Source organism: Saccopteryx leptura, chromosome 3 (genome assembly GCF_036850995.1).
Source record: "Saccopteryx leptura isolate mSacLep1 chromosome 3, mSacLep1_pri_phased_curated, whole genome shotgun sequence".
In the NCBI taxonomy this organism is placed as follows: domain Eukaryota; kingdom Metazoa; phylum Chordata; class Mammalia; order Chiroptera; family Emballonuridae; genus Saccopteryx; species Saccopteryx leptura.
The window spans coordinates 136,495,939-136,517,599 of record NC_089505.1 but is presented as its reverse complement, the minus strand read 5'-3'; the positions used below and the strand labels follow the sequence as shown (position 1 = coordinate 136,517,599).

The 21,661-nt window shown below is 37.3% G+C and overlaps 1 protein-coding gene across 4 annotated transcripts in view; it reads right to left on the bottom strand.

The window, feature by feature from the left end:
• ATG4C (autophagy related 4C cysteine peptidase) overlaps window positions 1-21,661 on the bottom strand; it is a 103,827-nt gene that overhangs the window by 13,677 nt on the left and 68,489 nt on the right. For all 4 annotated transcript variants that reach the window (XM_066376470.1, XM_066376472.1, XM_066376469.1 and 1 more), the window contains exons 7-10: window positions 15,960-16,096; window positions 10,657-10,735; window positions 9,921-9,997; window positions 1,659-1,778 (exon numbers count right to left, since the gene is read on the bottom strand). In XM_066376470.1, coding sequence (XP_066232567.1) covers window positions 1,659-1,778; window positions 9,921-9,997; window positions 10,657-10,735; window positions 15,960-16,096 — 413 coding nt within the window. The remainder of the gene's footprint in view (window positions 1-1,658; window positions 1,779-9,920; window positions 9,998-10,656; window positions 10,736-15,959; window positions 16,097-21,661) is intronic.

Below are 21,661 nucleotides of genomic sequence, written 5' to 3'. Positions count from 1 at the left end.
ATAACAACACTATTATTAAAGCAAAGCTAATTGACTCTAGCAAAATTCTCAGTACTTCCAAATTATATTTCAATATAGTTTCTCTTTACCTCATTATTGCACATTACTCTGATGCATCAAGAGCAATGATTTCTAAGCACTTTTCCAATATAAAATCCTGAAAACTATCAGTATAAAAATCACAAAAAAATCTGTTTTTAATGCGAAAGTATCAACACACAACTCATTTTTGAATCTTGTTTTTCAACTTGTTAATAATAATTTAGTTTGTTGTTGTTCTAGGAGAAGATTGCTTTACTTCTCTAAACTGACTTTTTTAACCTAGATAGAAAATAAATTAGTAGAAAAGAGAAGTGGAATATTTTAATGGAATGTGTTTACCAGTATCAATCTGTATTATAATAGTATCTGGAATTTGTCTTATTTTAGCACATAGACAATACTTTATAAAGACAGAGAACTGTCAAACTAAAATATACAAATATTACTAATTTTAAGTAATAAAAGTAATAAAAGAGGGAAAAATGTAAAACACATATTTTGTTATGTTTACTTGGCCTTCCAGGTTGAAAACAGAGAATGAAAAGACGACAACTGTGAGAAATAAAGAATAAGGAGAGGTTCTCACATATCTCACTTTCCTCTCTCCTCATTCATTTTTCTGTCATGATATTGTTAAATTTCCTCTTTTACATGGCAGGTCAAGTAAAATAAACCTAACTTATATGAAACCTTTTATTTAATGTTTTCATTTTATTTTCACATTAAAAATAAAATTTACTCACTATGTCCATTTTCCTAAAAAAAATAAACTGTAAGTCAAGCAGTAATAAGGCACTATTACATCTGAGCTCAAGTTCAGAATTCCCAAAAGAGATTCTAGTATAGGTTTTATTTATATGCTTACAGGTTACAGAAAATGATAACCTATAGCTATTTTACTAATAAAGAGACTGGTTACGCTTATTTCCCCAGTAAGTAATCTTTTTTTATTTTCGAAAGTACTACATATAGACAATCCTTGAGGCTCTATAATGTTTAACAGTACTGTACTCCAGGACCAGAAAAATGCTGACGTTTAAAGGTAATGAGAATGAGTTAAAAAAACAAACAAACCCTATTTCGAAGATCCTATAGTTCAAATAGATCAGATTAGATAAGCTAATTGGAAGGTAACAACACAACTCATTTGATAAAGCAGTTCTGAGAAATCCAAAAATACCATTTTTCTCTTTAAAAAAATCAAAGAAGCACCTGGACTAATAAGAAATGATGCACAATTTGGCTTGATCAAATACTTCATTAATTTTTTTCTACCCTCTAAGGTATTGGCCTTTAAAAATCCTCTTCAAATAAAATATAACCTAATTGCTTGTGCATAGAACCTAACCCATTTGCAAAGGGATTTTTACTTCAACAGTGCCACCTTGTGGAGCAATCCATACTGTTGACAGTTCACTAGCTGGTTTCATCAGTATCAAAGGCTAGGAATCCCCAATCAGTTTTATTTTCTTGTTCAAAATTCCTAATAACACTAACATTCAAGAGACAACTTTACAAACGCATCATAATTTACAGACTTTTGTCTTTTCACAGGCTATCTCAAATAAAAATTAGGTCATTTACAAATATGAGAATAATATTTTAAATAAAAGTACCTTACTGATTTCTTCAGAAGCTCGTTTGAAGTCCTGAACATTTCGACAGTAAAATCCAATTGTACAGCTAGGATCCATCTTTCGAAATGACATCTTTTTGGGAGAAGGGCAGTGGAATGTCTGTAATTATAAAAGTTGATTAGGATTAGTCGACTCTGATGGACTTCTGTACATACAAGAATATTATTAACTTAAAATTTGCTATCTAGTTTTTCTCGAAGCTTAAACATGCTTTTCAAATGGTGTTTTAGTCTATCCAATGCAGACAGTCCTTCCTCCTTTCCAAAGCTGTAAAATATGACAGCCAACACTGTGTGTATTCAATGCACCAAATCTCCACTTTATATGTGACATCAGTGCCATTCTGTGAAAGAAAGAATGTCAAAGTGGTATGCATTTCTAATACTTGCAGAAAAGAGGGAAAAAAAGCGCCACTGACAAAAAAAAATGTGGAAAAGCTAATTCAAGGATTAAAATCAAGTTAGTACTTTCTATGAAAGTGCAATTAAGACTGTTTTGTTAAGAGGGGTTTTTTTTTAATGTTTATAAACCTTTTAATAAGAATACCAAGACTTTTTCAACAAATACATAGATTCATGTAAATATTCCCTAGCGGTGGGCACACAATGCAAAATATAGATGATATAGCATAGAATTGTACACTTGAAACCTATATAATCTAATTAACCAGTGTCACCCCCATACATTTAATTTAAAAAGTTTCCCACAGTGATATGAAAAGAGGTCAACTTAAAGAGTTTTATCAATTGACACAATTAGCACATGCATATTCTTCCAACCCAGTCTTCTAGTTGGCTTTAAGTTCTTGTTTATTCCTATACAGACACAGGTGAAAACTGTTCTATTATTAGAGGAGGTCCTTGCCTCCTCTTACCAGTCCTCTTGTCTCTTTAGTTCACTTTTCTCCTGTGGTCACAGTGCCGCAGATATAAATGGGCTGGGGAAGCTGCTCTAGCCTCTCTTCCCTTGCTAATGGGATGTGGCTATTAGTAGAGTCTGGATCTTTAGAAAATACAGAAGTAGGAAAGGGGCAGAATATAAAGCTAATCATTCAAGTCTTCTTTTTCTTCACCACCACACTCAGGTACTTGGTTTTAAAGATAGAAAAAGAAAAAAGAAAAAGAACTGCTTAAATGTTCTTGTCCTTAAAACTCAATGATGCTACCAAGCTTTTCTTTGTAAGTATTGAAAATGATGTTTATGGACAAAAGTAGGGCTATAAAAATATATGTTCATATTTATTTATATGTGCATAAATAAATTTTACAAAGACATACAAAAATTAACAAGTTCAGCCTGACCAGGTGGTGGTGCAGTGGATAGAGAGCATCGACCTGGGATGCTGAGGAGGCAGGTTCACAACCCGGAAGTGGCCAGCTTGAGCACGGTCACATCCAGCTCGAGTGTAGCTCACCAGCTTGAGCACAGGGATCATAGACATGGCTTGGGTCCAAAGGAAGATGGCTAGAACTGAAAGTGGCTGGCTTGAGCAAGGGGTCACTGGCTTGGCTGAAGCCCCCCCCCCCACACCGGTCAAGACACATATGAAAAGCAATCAGTGAACAACTAAGGTGCCGCAACTACAAGTTGATACTTTTCATCTCTTTCCCTTCCTGTCTGTCTGTCTCTCTCTCACTATATAAAAAAAAAGGAGTGTAAGGGTGGGGAAGAAAACTGGATGGATGGGAGACAGGTGTGTAAATTCTTTGTTGTGTATTTTATATTTTTGAATTAAAGAACAGGCTGAATATGAACTCATAAAATTAAAATTTCCCTACATTCAATGTGTAAAAGTAAGGGATTTTACCTTGAAACCACCTACTGAAATGTGGGAAAATATGTACTCATATTTGCTATGTTCCTGGTGAATTGGTCAAAATCACTCTCCTCTTCCCCTTCATCCTAGTGATCCAGTTAGTATCAAAAATGCATATTTTCCCCTGGCCGGTTGGCTCAGCGGTAAAGCGTCGGCCTAGCGTGCGGAGGACCCGGGTTCGATTCCCGGCCAGGGCACATAGGAGAAGCGCCCATTTGCTTCTCCACCCCTCCGCCGCGCTTTCCTCTCTGTCTCTCTCTTCCCCTCCCGCAGCCGAGGCTCCATTGGAGCAAAGATGGCCCAGGCGCTGGGGATGGCTCTGTGACCTCCGCCTCAGGCGCTAGAGTGGCTCTGGTCGCAATATGGTGACGCCCAGGATGGGCAGAGCATCGCCCCCTGGTGGGCAGAGCGTTGCCCCTGGTGGGCGTGCCGGGTGGATCCCGGTCGGGCGCATGCGGGAGTCTGTCTGACTGTCTCTCCCTGTTTCCAGCTTCAGAAAAATGGAAAAGAAAAAAGAAAAAAAAATGCATATTTTCAAGCTGACTTTTTCCCCCTTATGGACAGTTCAATCATATGTAAGATTCAAATATAATATCATGATAGTGAATAGAAACTAAACAAATGTGTTTACAAAACTATGACTTTTACAAAATGTTAAGCTAACACTTCTTTATAAAGCTTCAATCTAGCTAACTGGAACCTCCAGGTTCTTAGTCGGACTTCTTGTAACATTGTTTCATGTGTTTTATTTATAAGGAAATATTAAAAACAGATCTCAAAAGGCACAGAAGAGCTAAGTAAGCTAGTTAGTTAACAATATACAGGAATATATTGATATATGAAGCACAAAAAGTTCTAGGTCATATATACAAAAAGTTATTCTACATACAAGGTATCTAAAAATAGTCATTTAGCTAACTCTTTGCAAAGCCAATAATAAGCAAGGTTTATTTGTTTCTTGTTTTTCTGGGTATTGGGTTGTTTTTGGTTTTTTTGTGCTACTTGAGGATAAGGAAGAAGGACCAAAGTTTATACAAGATCCAAAACAATATTTTTTTTAACTCATATACATTACAAGGGTGTCCTACATTATACAAGCACTGATTAAAGTTTTATAAAGGAACCAATAAGACTAAACCAGAATAGGCTTAGTGCTATTTCACAGTATTGCTTCAATCATTATAGATAGTAATACTAAACTGTTATTCATGGTTGTTTCAATATCTGCAAAAAAGTATAATTAATCACAAAAACAGCCTGATCAGGTGGTGGTGCAGTGGATAGAGCGTCGGACTGGGATGCGGAGGACCCAGGTTCGAGCCCCAAGGTTGCCAGCCTGAGTGCGAGCTCATCTGGTTTGAGCAAAAGCTCACCAGCTTGGACCCAAGGTCGCTGGCTTGAGCAAGGGGTTACTTGGTCTGCTGTAGCCCCACGGTCAAGACACATATGAGAAAGCAATCAATGAACAACTAAGGTGTCACAACAAAAAACTAATTATTGATGCTTCTTATCTCTCTCCATTCCTGTTTGTCTATCTATCCCTCTCTCTGACTCTGTCTCTAAAAAAAAAAAAAAAAAAAAAAAAAAAAAAAATTACAAAAACACTGGTATAGATCTCTGAACAGTGAAAACTAAAATTGCTATAGGGTGTTACTATCTGAGGACAAGGATTCATATTAGAGAGTCATTTTATATCATTTAAATTTAAAATTATATTCTTTTTTCACCCAAGAAGATGCTAAAGTCAAACCACACTAGTTTATAATTCAGAATCATTTCTGTTTATTGCAGAACAAGTAGATTTTTCCATGTGAGAGGAGGGGAGATAGAGAGACAGAGTCTTGCATGCACCCCCAACCAGGATCTACCCGACAACTCCTGTCTGGGGTTGATGCTCTGCTATCTGGGGCCATGCTTGCAACTGAGCTATTTTTAGCACCTGAGGAGGAGGTTTGATGGAGCCATCCTCAGCGCCTAGGGCTGATGCACTCAAACAAATCAAGCCATGGCTGCAGGAAGGGAAGAGAGAAAGAGAGAATGAGGAGGGGTGGAAAAGCAGATGGTCACTTCTCCTATGTGCCCTGAGCAGGAATCAAACCCAGGACATCCACACACCAGGCTGACACTCTACCACTGAGTGAACCGACCAGGATTAGATTTTTAAATATTTTCCCAAGCAGTATTATAAAGCTAAGTTTACACTGTTCTAATTCTTTGAACTATGCATTAATTCCTTTTTTAATTTTAAAAATTCTAACTATTGGTAAGAGTAATACATACATTTTAAGGAGTGTTCACTAGACACAATTCTGTGACAATGAAATACATTTCTGAAATAAACTTGCCAGGGAGAGTCAACTCTCTTTTACTTAATTTTTTGAATACATTTATTCATTGCTTCAACAAGTAGTTATTAAGCACCTACTAAATGCAGGCACTATACTAGACTTATTATTTGGAATAATGAATTCTATTACCTAAACATACAAACAATAATTAAACAAATACTTTTAGGTGTAGTTATGCTGTTTTGGTGATTTGGGTGAAGCTTCCTTAGTTAATTAGAGAATACACTTACTAAACAGCACCTCTTACTAACTACAGGTCACATGGGTAATTCATAAAGTGTTCACTGATGAATTCACTCATCCATCTATCTAATCATATCACATCATTCTAGTAGCTTTAATGTCGGTATTCTCTGATTTACTAGGATAGATTAAAGTAGTCACGACAGTATAAACTTAAAATGTGAAACTTGGAATTAGAACAGATTTCTATGTGTACTAATAAGGCTTGTCTTACTTTATTAATAAAATATTAATATTAAGGTCATTTACTATTACCTTAATAAGAGAATATAATTTGGTATCTGAAGAGTTAGAACTGGTCATTCCAAAAGTATAACATGAAGCAATAGTCTCTGGTTTAGAAAATCTTAACTTATTAAATGCACACAGATACACACATAGTCATAAATGCGCGCGCGCACACACACACACACACACACACACACATAAACTAATCCTCTCATCCCAACAGTTGAAACCCTTCCCTGTCTTAACCACTGACAATGGACACCTAACAGTTAAGCATATCCTCACTGATAAGGCCCATTAGAGTTCTTCTTGTTCCCTCTAATTTCAAGTTATCTTTTCATAACTTTTCCTTTAATGTTGTTCATGCTACATCTTTGAACCCTATTCTCTATATGAAAATTAGAGAGTATGAGTTTACACATTATATCATAATATTCCCCTGCACTACACCATGAGATCTACTCTTTAGTCAAAACCAAGTACTGTCCTGGCATATCTCCACTACCAAACTTAGAATCTAAATATGATTGCTTACATTCACTTTACAGTGTCAAAAACTCAGTGAAGATAGCTGAAGTTGAGGAAGATTCTCTTAAAAATGAGTACAGAAATCCAATAATGTATAATAACATATTTTAGAAGAAAACGTCAGAAGAATTAAAAATTAATATAAATATCAAAGCATTTGGAGCCACAGTTAAGAAAAGAGTTCAACAAAGGACTCAAAGTGCTTGCGAAGTGCCTTGTATCTGGAAGGAGCTCAATAAATGATAGTTTAAAAAGAAAGAAATAACTTAGTCTGATTTGGTGTCAAAATTTTAGAAGTTCTGCCTGACCAGGCGGTGGTGCAGTGGATAAAGCATAAGACTGGGATGTGGAGGACCTAGGTTCGAGACCCTGAGGTCGCCAGCTTGAGCACGGGCTCATCTGGTTTGAGCAAGGCTCACCAGCTTGGACCCAAGGTCGCTGGCTCGAGCAAGGGGTTACTCGGTCTGCTGTAGCCCCACAGTCAGGGCACATGAGAAAAGCAATCAATGAACAACTAAGGTGTCACAACGAAAAACTAATGATTGATGCTTCTCATCTCTCTCTGTTCCTATCTTTCTGTCCCTCTCTCTGACTCTCTCTGTCTCCGAAAAAAAAAAAAAAATTTACAAGTTCAGTCTAGAACTAAAGGAACTTCATACCATAAGAACAACAGAATACATAATCTGCTAATCTCTCCTTCAATCTCATATATTCTGATATCATACTACTTTCTTAAATTTTCATAATCCTATTGAAATCAGGGCACTCCCTTAAATTATTCATAGCAATTATTTACTTAGAATTGAACAAAAGATTTAAGATTTTAATTTCTCCATCTATTGACCAAACGAAGTACTGATCCAAAAAAGTTGCTTTCAAAAATAATTTTGATAACTGCGGTATAAGGATGGTGTAGAATGTGCATACAATTTATCACATCAACCAATGACAAAATTTCATAGCATATAAACACACAACCAACATAGCAGGCAAGGATGGTTAGCAATATAGGGTAGTTAAAATATATCATTTTGAAGCATGTTATGTTTAAAATATGATAAAAAGCAAAAAGTAAAATTTTATTTCTTACAAAGACAACTTGCTAAATTTTTTATATTATACTCTCCTAGGAAAATAATAATTTAAAATTTTAAGATAAATCCCTGAACTAAGAAAAAATTTTAAATTCCCAGAAGAATCATCCAGACAGGTTGAAACACTCTAGTAGCATTTCAAAAATTTAACATCTTAAACCTAATTTCTTGGTGTCCTAATGTATAGGAAATAAATGCTTCTGTGCATTTAATTTAAGGAGCTGCCTAATTTCACCAAATTTTATTTTACAAAGTCTCATAATATCAATTCTTCTTTTCCAGTCTCACTATCACTCTACTTCAAGCTTTTACTGACTCACTTGCAACAATCTCCCAATAATGAGCTGCAACCTTTCTAATATTGTGTACCGATAACCAGGATATTTGTTCACCTGGCATCCTGGCAAAGTCTCTCAAAATATCAGATGACTAGTCTCTCTCTACTGGTCAATTTGCTTATTTTAGATAATACTAGAACACTATGAACAAAATTTCCATCTGAATCTCAAGTATCTACTTTTTTTTTTTTTTGTATTTTTCTGAAGTTGGAAACAGGGAGGCAGTCAGACTCCCGCATGTGCCCGACTGGGATCCATCCGGCATGCCCACCAGGGGGTGATGCTCTGCCCATCTGGGGCATTGCTCTGCCACAATAAGAGCCATTCTAGTGCCTGGGCCAACTTTGCTCCCATGGAGTCAGGGCTGCGGGAGGGGAAGAGAGAGACAGAGAGGAAGGAGAGGGGGAGGGGTGGAGAAGCAGATGGGCGCTTCTCCTGTGTATCCTGGCCAGGAATCGAACCCGGGACTCCTGCACGCCAGGCCGACACTCTACCACTGAGCCAACCGGCCAGGGCTCAAGTATCCACTTTTTTAAGGAGTCATATTGACAAACATATACTAGAAATGTAACTAAGACATAGAAATCAGTGTCACTAAATCACAATGCAGCAGAAAGAATTACAATGTGGTTTATATAGCATAATTCTCTAGTGCCTCCCCCATATCAATTAGTCAACTAGAAATATTTATTAAAGTTTTCATGCAAGACACAGCAAACCTGAACTTTGGCCCCAAGAGGCTGTACTTTAGTTGAGGTAACAGTGTATAAAGGGTGCTAGTATGTTTTATAATGTATCTTTCTGAACTATATTTTAATCACTATTAGCTAGCAAGCTGTTACTAAAACAAAGTACTAAACCACATTTCTAACTTGTCGAGCCCTTGAGAATTAGTGATCCATACCACTCAAATGATTAAAATAATTTTTAAAAGTCTGCAAAGGCATCAACTGGGAAAATATGATCCAAAACAATATATCAATTGCACATCTCATTTATGCATTTTCAAAGTTTCTGTATTATAATACTTGATCAAAAAAATGTCTGACATAAAGGAAAAGAAGTTGTTACAAAATCAAAGCTAAAACAAAAATTAGAAACCCAACTAAGCTCTTGGAAACCTCTTACCTAACAGCTAATATTTAAGTAATTAGACTTGCAGCAAAATAATTTAGCAGATAGCCTCCTTAAGTCACCTTGTCATTCTAACCCTACTCCATCATCTTCTTTTTCTTGTCTCCCTCCCTCACTTCACCCTTTCCTTCCTTCTGTCCTTCTTTTCCTCCTTCACTCCCTCCATCCTTCCTTTCTTTGTTTTAAACATGCCTGACATTTTTATCCTTCAGTACTGTTCATCTGTATATCTACAAAATTACTTGGAGGCTTGCTTAATTATTTTGGTAGGGCTAGGGTAACTAATAAGTTAGAGACAAAGATAAATGGGAAAAAACGTATATCATAAATTAAAATTCAGCAAGAAATTATTTAACTTTTGACCATGTGTGCAGGTTATGGTTTTATTAATCAGTAAAATATTGATTATTAACCTGTAATTTTAACACCATAAAAGCTTAGCTGCTTAGCACATCTCTAAATAATTAGAGTTCACTTCATAGAATAAGAAAACAGCTCTTAATCCATGGTACCTCAAGAGGGAAATCCTTTATGCTGACATCTACAAAAGATTGGCAGTAATGAGGATCCATGTAAATCAAACTGTCATCTACAAGGACAAAACAGAAGACAAGTAATTCAAAAAACACCTTATTATTACACTGCTTACAATCCAATTTCTATGTAGAATAGCTGAAAAAAATCTGGGAGTAGCAGCTTGCCAGACTGATATTCATTGACTGAAACATAGGTTTGCACAGGACAGATTAACTTTTGCATAATCAAATATGCTTGTATAAGCAGAATTTTTATAAAGTGATGAGATTGTCATTTAATTTTTGGTGATAAAATTACTTTCACAAACACACAATTATATTCTACAGTTTGCACATGAAAAATGTATTACACAACTTTATCCTGACAGGAAGAACATATTGCTTGTCATTTCATCATCAACTAGCACCACTAAACCTAGTAAAAAGTAAATATGTAAATAGCAAATGCCAGAATGTAATAGCAATGTCTTCTGAAGTTTAGTGAAACCAATAAATTATGCCTTGTTTATGCAATAACAGAAATTAAACATACATTTTACAGAATCCAATTATGTTATGGACCAAATGACAAATGAGGGGCTATGGTAGGACTGATGAATTTATAAGGTACTCATTTTGCTCTGTTAATCATCCTGCTCCCAGATGATCCCATATTAACTTACTGACTTTTAAAAGAAAACAATGAAGAAATATACTTTACTAAACCACTAACCTTGAAATCCAGCAAAGTAATATGACTGTTTCGGTTTGCCACCAATAATTCCCACACAATATTCAAGGCTTAAAATACCCTGCCAAAAGAAATTCAGATTTTGAGTCAAGAGACAAATGATAATTATTCAAAACAACCAAATTTGTATTACCAGTATTAGTAGTTTCCAAATTTTTTACCACCAGTTTTATTTTTATTACATTTGTCCCCATGTTCAGAAATCCTTCTGTCAACCAAATTATCTTCCCTTTTCTTTAAATCACTCAACATTAACATGACTAAATCAAATATTTTGACCAGCATGTCACACAACAACATTAAACTATGGTGTGCCAAATACAGAGCTAAGCAATGTTGTCATGTAAAGACAATAAAACTTCCTGCCAAAGCCAAAATTCCAGGCCTCTCAGTTGCTGGTGCAGCCTTAATTGTGACCAAAGTAGTATTTTCGTCAGACTTTTTGAAATGCTGGAAATATTTCTTAGACCTTGTTACCGTTTTCATATAACCTCGAGTCTCAGAATCCCAAACTAAAAACCATTTTCTAATCAACGGCATTTATTTGACAGATTTTTTATGCTACTTCATTTGGAATAAATATACAGACTAATGAAAATGTTTTACTCCAAAGAAAATAATAATTACTATTATATTTAAAGCTGATTTATTTTACTAATCATAAAATATCAAAGATATCTCAATACAATATTTAGTATGCCCCTCAGCATCTATTCTAAACAAAATTTTATTTAAGCTAGGCCAAATACCTCAGTACCTTTTTTTAAAAAGTCCAGTGGGGTCAATTAAAAATATGTACAGTATGGAATTGATTGACTTGTCAATAATTCCTGCATTAATTTTAGCATATATTATGTTAAAAAACACTATTAGTCACTTCTTTTTTTAATTTTTCATTAATTTTAATTTATTGAGTAGTTACTTTATTATATGCTTATATTTCATAATAAAAACCCATTTAAAAAGGCAAGAAAAAAAGAACACTAATAGTGATAAAGCATGTCATTAAAAAAAACCCAAAGTATTAAACAATAAACTTTCCTTCTTGTAAATAAGAGGATGTTTTGAAATCTAGAAGATATAAAAATAAAAAATATATAAACAAATGTTTTTCTTCCTTTAACAAGTAATCTAACCATAGTGTTCTTTTTTAAAGCTTAATTATTTTCTTTAAAATAATATGTGGTCATTATAATAAAAACACTTTTAGTAAAATTTTTCCTGAACCCCAACTCTCAGAGTTCATTATTGGGGAAAAAATCTTCCTGACATCTATCTATATTACTTATATTCACATAAAGATTTACGAATACAATTTTATATATGTAGCACCATACAATGTATCCTGTTGTAACTATTGTTACTCATTTCAGAAATATTATTTCCGATCACTACAGACCTATACTATATATATATATATATATTTTTTTTTTTTTTTCATTTTTTCTGAAGCTGGAAACGGGGAGAGACAGTCAGACAGACTCCCGCATGCGCCCGACCGGGATCCACCCGGCACGCCCACCATGGGGCGACGCTCTGCCCACCAGGGGGCGATGCTCTGCCCATCCTGGGCGTCACCATATTGCGACCAGAGCCACTCTAGCGCCTGGGGCAGAGGCCACAGAGCCATCCCCAGCGCCCGGGCCATCTTTGCTCCAATGGAGCCTTGGCTGCGGGAGGGGAAGAGAGAGACAGAGAGGAAAGTGCGGCGGAGGGGTGGAGAAGCAAATGGGCGCTTCTCCTGTGTGCCCTGGCCGGGAATCGAACCCGGGTCCTCCGCACGCTAGGCCGACGCTCTACCGCTGAGCCAACCGGCCAGGGCCTTATATTTTTTCTTTTTCTTTTTTTTTTAAATTCAGTGAGAGGAGGGGAGGCAGAGAGACAGACTCCTGCATGTACCCTGACCAAGATTCATCCAGCAAGCCCAAAGGGCAATGCTCTGCCCATCTAGGGTGTTGCTCTGTTGCTCAGCAACCGAGCCCTTCTTAGCACCTGAGGAGGAGGCCATAGAGCCATCTGCAGCACCTGTGGCCAACTCGCTCCAATCAAGCCATGGCTGCAGGAGGGGAAGAGAGAGGAAGAGAAAAAAGAGCGAGAGGGGGAGGAGTGGAGAAGCAGACGGGCACTGCACCTCTGTGCAATTCCTGACTGGGAATTGAACCTGGGACATCCACATGCTAGGCCGACACTCTACCACGGAGCCAACTGGCCAGGGTCAATATTATATTTAATGACTATAAAATATTCTATTTTTTGAAAATAACAAAACTAGGCTTTAAAGTCCCCATTATAAAGATTTAAATTGTTTTTAGGTTTTCACTATTATAAATAATCCTTTCAGTCTTATGAAAAAATAAGAGTATTTTTGGAAAAAAACTGAAAAAATTAAATAGAGAAGTCACATTAGGTTAAAATTTTAGAGCTAACTAAAAAATAACTTAAGATGAAATTATACCGTAAAAACCCCACTTAACAATAATGGTAACATATCATTAATGAGTCTAGTGCTTTCCCTCTAAATAAAATCCTTAACACAATTAGATAGTCTTACTTTAACTTGAGGCCATCTGATCAGTTGAAGCACAATGCTATGGCCCACGAGGGAGTAAAAGTGCTAAGTCCCTCACAGCCGAGAAAAAGAAAAAGAAAAAAAAAAAAATATATATATATATATATATATATATGTAGTGGAATCATCACTGATTCTCCTTAAAAGAAGAATGAGTCTGAGTAATGGAAGAAAAACTTTGGTTCTGGACATCTGTACTTCCTTTATAACAGACTGGAGTAGATTTGGCAATAAACACTGAGGAAGCAGATTAGGTGTTTAAAATGACATCACTTATAAAAGGCTGTAGTTTTGGAAGCTTGAAACACTTTTCAATCCCTAAAAAAAACTTCTTCCCAGTTTTCTAGTGGTGAGAAGCTATTGTGCTGTATCTATGAAGTAATCGGTCAAAAAATAAAGTTCTAATTTGTCTTGTTGAAGAAAGAGAACATACTGGATTTTCCTCAATCCTGGTCCCTTAAAAATAAATAAATAAACAAATTTTCCATGGTGAGGGCTGATAAAGCACCACACCAACTCTCCTCCTCACAGGATGGCAGAGGAGAAGAGAAGGTGCCGTCTCTGAAATACTGCACAATTACCTTGATTAATAAATTTGAAAAATACAACTGAATGGTGAATTTTGTTTTATTTATTTATTTACTTACTTACTTTTAGAGAGAGAGAGAGAGAGAGATAGGCAGGAAGGGAGAGAGATGAGAAGTATCAACTTGTAGTTGCAGTACTTTAGTTGTTCACTGCTTTCTCATATGTGCCTTGACCAAGGTGGTTCCAGCTGAGTCAGTGATCCCTTCTCAAGCCAGCAACCTTGGGCCTAAGCCAGTGACCTTGAGCTTCAAGCCAGTGACCTTTGGGCTCAAGCCAGTAATCATGAAGTCATTTCTATAATCCCACGCTCAAGCCAGTGACCTCAGGGTTTCAAACCTGGGTCGTCAGCATCTCAAGTCAATGCTCTATCCACTGCACCATGGCCTGGTCAGGCTAAATTACATTCTATGAATAACTCCACTAAAGAACCCACACATTAAAAATCCAAACCCCATTTCTATCTAAAAGATTCCATGTTATCAATATATTACTGGAATTCTTAGTAACAAGTGTGCTTATAAAATTTTGGAAACTATGACGAAAAGCCAATATACTAGCTAAAAGATTTCCTTCTACCCCATGCTAAAAACTATTTCTCTAGATTTTTAGAATCAATACAATTTAGTCTGAGGATATATTTTCCACCCTGTACACAGGGACTACAATGTAGAATTAATGCTTTATGTGGAGAAATAATTGTTACTGAATCATAAAACACAAATCTAGACTTTATTTCAAAATTACTATATCCCATACACTGCATTCAGAAAGCAATTTCCATCTTTGCCTTTGAAAAAACTGAGAAATTTTATTTAAACTATGAAAATAATATAAATACTATAATATTAACCAGAAAGTATTTCAAAAGTTAGGATTTTGGCCCTGGCCAGTTGGCTCAGTGGTAGAGCGTCGGCCTGGCGTACGGAGGTCCCGGGTTCGATTCCCAGCCAGGGCACACAGGAGAGGCGCCCATCTGCTTCTCCACCCCTTCCCCTCTCCTTCCTCTCTGTCTCTCTCTTCCCCTCCCGCAGCCGGGGCTCCACTGGAGCAAAGATGGCCCGGGTGCTGGGGATGGCTCCGTGGCCTCTGTCCCAGGCACTAGAGTGGCTCTGGTTGCAGCAGAGCGACGCTCCGGATGGATGTTTTTGTTTTTTTTTCTGAAGATGGAAACAGGGAGGCAGTCAGACAGACTCCTGCGTGCCCCGACCGGGATCCACCCGGCACGCCCACCAGAGGGCGATGCTCTGCCCACCAGGGCGTCGGTCTGCTGCGACCAGAGCCACTCTAGTGCCTGGGGCAGAGGCCATGGAGCCAACCCCAGCGCCCGGGCCAACTTTGCTCCAATGGAGCCTCGGCTGCGGGAGGGCAAGAGAGAGACAGAGAGGAAGGAGAGGGGGAGGGGTGGAGAAGCAGATGGGCGCTTCTCCTGTGTGCCCTGGCCGGGAATTGAACCCGGGACTCCTGAACGCCAGGCCGACGCTCTACCACTGAGACAACTGGCCAGGGCTCAAAAGTTAAAGTTTTATAATAAATGAATTATCTTGGTGCCCAAAACAAGATTAACATAATTAGGTCCTTTAGGAAAAAAGAATTCTGTGTTTTGAAACAGAACAGATTATTAACTGATTATATGAAGAAAACAGAGTTGGAACCTCCCACCATCTTCATCATTTCTGTCTATACAAATAATCATCCTAACTTCTTATTGACCTTATGGTGACACAGGAAACAAATTAAAAGATAATGCAGCATAACAGAAAAGTTAGTTTGTTTCAATAATTACTCAATATAGTTTAATGTGAGTTTTATGAATAAACAAAGGTACATTTTTTTAAATCACAAATAACAATCATGGGAACTATGGACACATTACAGATGCCGATTTTTGCTGAATCTGTGTCTCCCTGATTAGCTACGAAGATTAAAAGACTTTTCATTTTGTCAGAGAACACAGCACTCCAAATCACATCTGATCTTGTAATACTGAAATTTAAAAACTCTAATATCAAACTTTGTAAGCTAACACTATCAAATCATTACTACCCATTTAATACAAAAAAGACTGCAAATCTTCTGTATTTTTTGCATGAGCTAGCACTGCCTTAAAAGGTGTGCTCTCATCTCCTACCTTGACAAACTCCAGGTAGTCGGTGTTGGTTCTTTCTCCACCAAGTCTAACAGGAACTAGAATAATAACAGCTTTCTCATCTGGATTATCAGAGGCCAGGGAAGCACACTGTTTATCAATTACATCTGAACTGTAAACTGAAAAAAAACATAATGAATATGCATTAAATGTTTTCAGAAACATTTTTCCTTAATTTCTCCCACAGTGGCCAGTCATCTGATCTCTGACATTACTGTCAAGGACTCACTGGATGAAAATATACCTACCTCATGTGTTCATTCAACAGGCACTTACTGAATAGCTGCTATATGGCACTGGGGCTTCAGCAGTGAGCAAAAATGGAGAAAAATCCCTGTCCTCAAGGAGCATGCACTCTAATACGATGAAATGGGCAATAAATAAATAAAATATAATATATATCAGATGGTGATAGGATAGGTGCTTCAAAGAGAAACAAAAGCTGAAAGATGAATGGGAAATGCTGGGGGCTGGGACAATTTAAAATAAGGTGATAGGCAAGTTCTTACGAGAAACTAACACTTAAGTCAAGTCTTAAAGTAAGAAATCAAGTAATGCCAGTACCTGAGAAAGGAGCATTCCAGGCAGAAAGACGACCCAGCTAGCACATACAAGGAACAAGTGCCTCTGAAGGGAGAGCGAGAGGTACAGGAGCAGAAATGAGGTAAGGAGATCAAGTGACACATTGGCAGAGAATGAAGACACTCTGTGAACTCCAAAGGCCATTGTAACGAATTCAGTTTTTCCTTTAAGTGAGATGGGAAGACATTGAAGAGCTTTTCAAGACAGGGAAGTCCTGATCTGACTTACATTTTACCAGTCTGGCTCATGTCTTGAAAACAGACTTTGGGGCAAGGGCTGAAACACCAAGAACAGCTAGAAAGCCACAGCGGTAATTCCGCAGGAGATGATGATGGCTTGAACAAAGGCAGTAATACGAAGACAGGGAGTGGTCATGGGATGTTCATTTGGAGGCAGTGATCAGCTTAAAGGTAAAGAGCTCCCTAATACATTCAATGTAAGGTCTGAGAGGAAAAAAAAAAAAAGGAAAAGGAAAAAAAACCAGTCATGTGATTTAACAGGTTTTGGTATAAGCAAACAGACTAAGAGAGCTGCCCCTTACAAGTACACAGAAGGGAGAGAAGGGGGAAATATAAGAGGGGGGTTGGGAACTCAGTTGTAGACCTGCTGAGTTTGAGATACCTGTTGGCATGCAAGCAGAGAGGATGAGTAGGCAACTACGGACCTGGAGCTGGGGAGAGGGCCAGGATGAACCTATAAATCTGGGTACTGACAGCAGACAGATGGCACTGTGAACCATAAGACTGGATAAATACTAATCCGAGGGCACAGAGAAAGAGATGAAGTCTGAAGGCTGAGTACAACACACTCACACTTGTAGAGATCAGGGAGATATGAACAGACCAGGGAGGAGACTGAAGGGGTGGACAGGAGCTCAAGGGAACCCGAGACTCGAGTTCTGGAAACTAAGTAAAATGTTACAAAGAAAAGAAGGACGTGGTCAGCTGTGTCAACTGACTGACAGACTGTGAGATGGGAGGACTGCGAAGTGACCACTGGATTTAGCAAGATTAAGTTATTGATAAAGGCAGTTTAGGTGGAATGATGGGTGGGAGGGCCAACGTGGAAGAATTCAAGAGAAAATGAGAGAATTGGGTAGAAGCTAATAAAGTTAAAACTTTATTTTGCCTTGTTCAACATAAAATAACTTTATTGAAAACTTACTTTATGCCCACATACTGTCAGTTTAACCAGATTCTTTTGCTCTTTCAGTTAACTGATTAACAAATTCTGTTTCTTGTGCCTCAGTTCTTCCTTTTGAATTCTAAATTAGACTATGAGTATCAGATTCTCCGTATACAAGTTTCCCCATTTCCCAGAGTCAACCTAAACCAGCAATTTTCGACCTTTTTCATCCCAAGGCACACATAAACTAATTACTAAAATTCTGCGGCACACCAACAGAGAGATCTTTGCTGATCTGACAAAAAAAATGGGTGTAATTTTGATTCATTCACACTGGACAGCTATTGTTGTGTTGGCTGTTGTCATTTTTTTTTTATTTGACAATCTAAGGGAAAAGATGTCAGTGCATGTTTTAAAATTCTTGTGGCACACCAGTTGAAAATGACTGGTCTAAACCAAAGCTACAAAAATACCACAATAGTTTTTTTTCATTTGCTTCAATACTATCATCTCACTTTCTCCAAACTACTCAGTAATGGCTTCTGATTATAGACCTTTAAATTCTGTTACGTTTTCTAAGGCAGTGTACACATGACCATTTTGTCTTTGACTTTTCCAAACTAATACACACTCCAATCAAATGAGGTTTTCCTTCGGAACAGTCTACTTCCTGAACCAGAAACAAATATTGCCACAAATAAGACAAAGTAATAATATTTCCATTGGCATATACAACCAATTCCTCCCTTATCAAATGCCTCTTATCTTCCTCTTCATTCAACACATACTGATTAAGGGCCTTCCAGCTACTAAGGTGTCGAGAGTATAATAGCAAATAAATGTCTGGCTCAATCGTTTAGGTGTTTTTCCTCCGCTTCTAACACATGTAAGGGTTATGAAATAGTTTGATTCCATAACAGGCTCACAACAACAGTGACTCCCAACCAAATGATTCTGATGCCTTTCCCTGACCCCTGCTACTTTAACAATCAATGATCTACTGGGAGAAAAAAAAAAAGATAATCATAAGGTGATGTTACAAATGATTTCGAGTGCAACATTTAATAGAGGTATTTCCAAAACGTTACAAAGCACAGAAATATAAACTAATTCTGCCTAATAAGACTAGGGAAAGGCTGTCTGACCAAGTGGTGGTACAATGGATAGAGCGTTGGCCTGGGATACTGAGGACCCAGGTTCAAAACCTCTAGGCCACCAACTTGAGCACAGGCTCATTTAGCTTGAGCATGAACTCACCAGCTTGAGCACAGGGTCTCTGGCTTGAGCCCAAAGGTCACTGGCTTGAAGCCCAACGTCACTGGTTTCAACCCAAGGTCACTGGACCCCTAGAGCAAGGGGTGGCTGGCTCAGCTGGAGCCCCCCAGTCAAGGCACATATGAGAAAGCAATCCATGAACAACTAAGGAGCAGCAACTATAAGGTGATGTTTCTCATCTCTCTCCCTTCCTGTCTGTCCCTGTCTCTGTCTGTCATTCTCTCTCTTTCTCTCTCTCCCTCTCTCTCTCTCTCTCTCTCTCTCTCTCACTAAAAAAATGAAAGAAGGAAACAAAGAAACAAAGATCATGAAAAGTCTTTACCAAAGGTATGAACTCTGAGAGTGCTCTTAAAGAATAACTTAAGAGTTAACAAGAGGCATTTTAGTAAACAAGAGGCATTCTCAGCAGAGGCAGTAGGTGCAAAAGCATGAAAAAACAAAATAGTACGTCCAAGGGATGGCCTGAAGGTTGATAGTACTTTGGTGTATCAACATGGAAGACAGTGTTGGGAGGCGATGCTGGAAACGCAGGTGGGGACAAATTATAAAGGACATCATGTGCTTTATATGCTAAAATAACTTGAGACAAGTGTTAAGGGACACTCATAGGTTTTTTAATTAAGGGACATGATCAATTTCTGTCGATCAGATAGATCAAAAAGAAAAGAGATAACAGGGAAATTAAGTTAAAGTCCAAGTTACAGAACAGGTCTGATCTAAATCAATGAGAGTAGAAAAGAGACAAGAGTTTTCAGAAGTATTTTTTAAAGTGTATTGGTAAGCTTTGGTTGACTGGTTAGATAAAATCAAGGAGGAGAGTCAAGAATAAGTAAGAGTATGCATGATACTATCAGTGAAGAGAAAATAGAAAGAGAGGAGTAGGGTAGAAGGAAGTAAGTTTAGTTTTAAACATGCTGAATTTGAAGTGTTTGTAAAACATATAGGTGAAGATATCTGAAGAGCAGAAGAAAATACAGGTTACCTCATATTAGCACAAGCAGTGTGAAAATGTAGTTCAAAAGACCTAGTGTATGGGGGAGCAAGGAGAAGGGAAGGGGAGTAAAGAGGGACAAATATACAATGATAGAAAATGATTTGACTTTGGGTGATGGGTATACAACCTAATCAACAGTTCAAATACAATAAAAATGTTTACTTGAAACCTATTTACTCTTATTGGTGAACATCACCCCACTAAATTTAATTTTCTAAAAATAAAAGAAAAGATCTACTGTAGAGTGCAGAGTCCTAACTACTTACAGCTATTGAAAAAGATGCAATTACAAAGGAAGAGAATGCAGAATAAGAGGAAGAAATGAATGGAAAATGGAACATTTAAAAACACTAATGAAAGCCAAAGGGGCAAATTATTGATAGAATCTGGCTCCGGCTAATTCCTTAGCCTACAATTTATCAAAATACACTACACTAATATAAACTCTTCCTTTAGGATTCTTAAACATTGGTGGTAAAGATTTTAAGAACTATTTCAAAGTAAGCAAACAACTCATGTAATGAGAAACCCTATGTTGGTTAGTTAACAATATGTAATATTTAAAGAACAAGGCTGATGGTCAGCAATAAAAGCAAAAAGGCAAATTCATAAATTTATTTAACGATTAATTATTTAAGCATATCCTTTGGCTTAAGTAGCACTCTTTTTATTTTTTTGTGACAGAGACAGAGGGAGGGACAGATAGGGACAGACAGGAAGGAAGAGAAATGAGAAGCATCAGTTCTTTGTTGTGGCTCCTTAGTTGTTCATTGATTGCTTTCTCATATGTGCCTTGACTGGGGAGGGGGGTACTACAGCAGAGCGAGTGAACCCTTGCTCAAACCATCGAATTTGGGCTTCAAGCCAGAGACCTTTGGGCTCAAACCAGTGACCATGGGTTCATGTCTATGATCCCACACTCAAGCCAGTAATCCTGCGCTCAAGCTGGTGAGCCCGCACTCAAGCAGAATGAGCCTGTGTTCAAACTGGAGGCCTCATGATTTTAAACCTGGGTCCTCTGCATCCCAATCTGATGCTCTATCTACTGCGCCACCACCTGGTCAGGCTTAATTAGCACTCTTAACCCATCAAATTTTACTTACAAGACTTTATACCTGAAAAACAAATATAGTACCTGCAAAATCATACTAATCTGAAAATATACAATTTTCCTTTTCATAGGGCTATTAGCCCTCTTACAAAACCAATTAACCTTAACAAAACACCAAACAAAATGCATGTGTATTTGGTTACAATTCTTTCCACACTGTAAACTCTAGGTTGTTATTAGGGTAACCTTTACAAAATAAAGCATTTTGTAAATACCTTTATATTAACTATGATTAAAGTCTATTTAACTTTCCCAAAACATTAACATTTTATCCTGTTAATGACACTCTATTAAAAGGTGAGTAAAATTCACAGCATGAGCTAGCTTATTTAAAGGCACTTTTATTTTATTAGGAAATTAAAGTCTCTATCTTATCCCTAACAAAGCTTCACATTACTACAGATATTGGTCATTAAACAGAAGACCCAAAACAATAAAACAAAGCAAAATTCTGGACAATAGCTGCATCATTATCAGATAATGTACTGAAGCATTATGGCAAAACATATTCAAATGAAGAATTTTCTGTCCTTGAAATATATCCACAATGAGATGGTCCCCAGCATCCAGGCAGCCCAAGGATAAACCTAAGTTAAA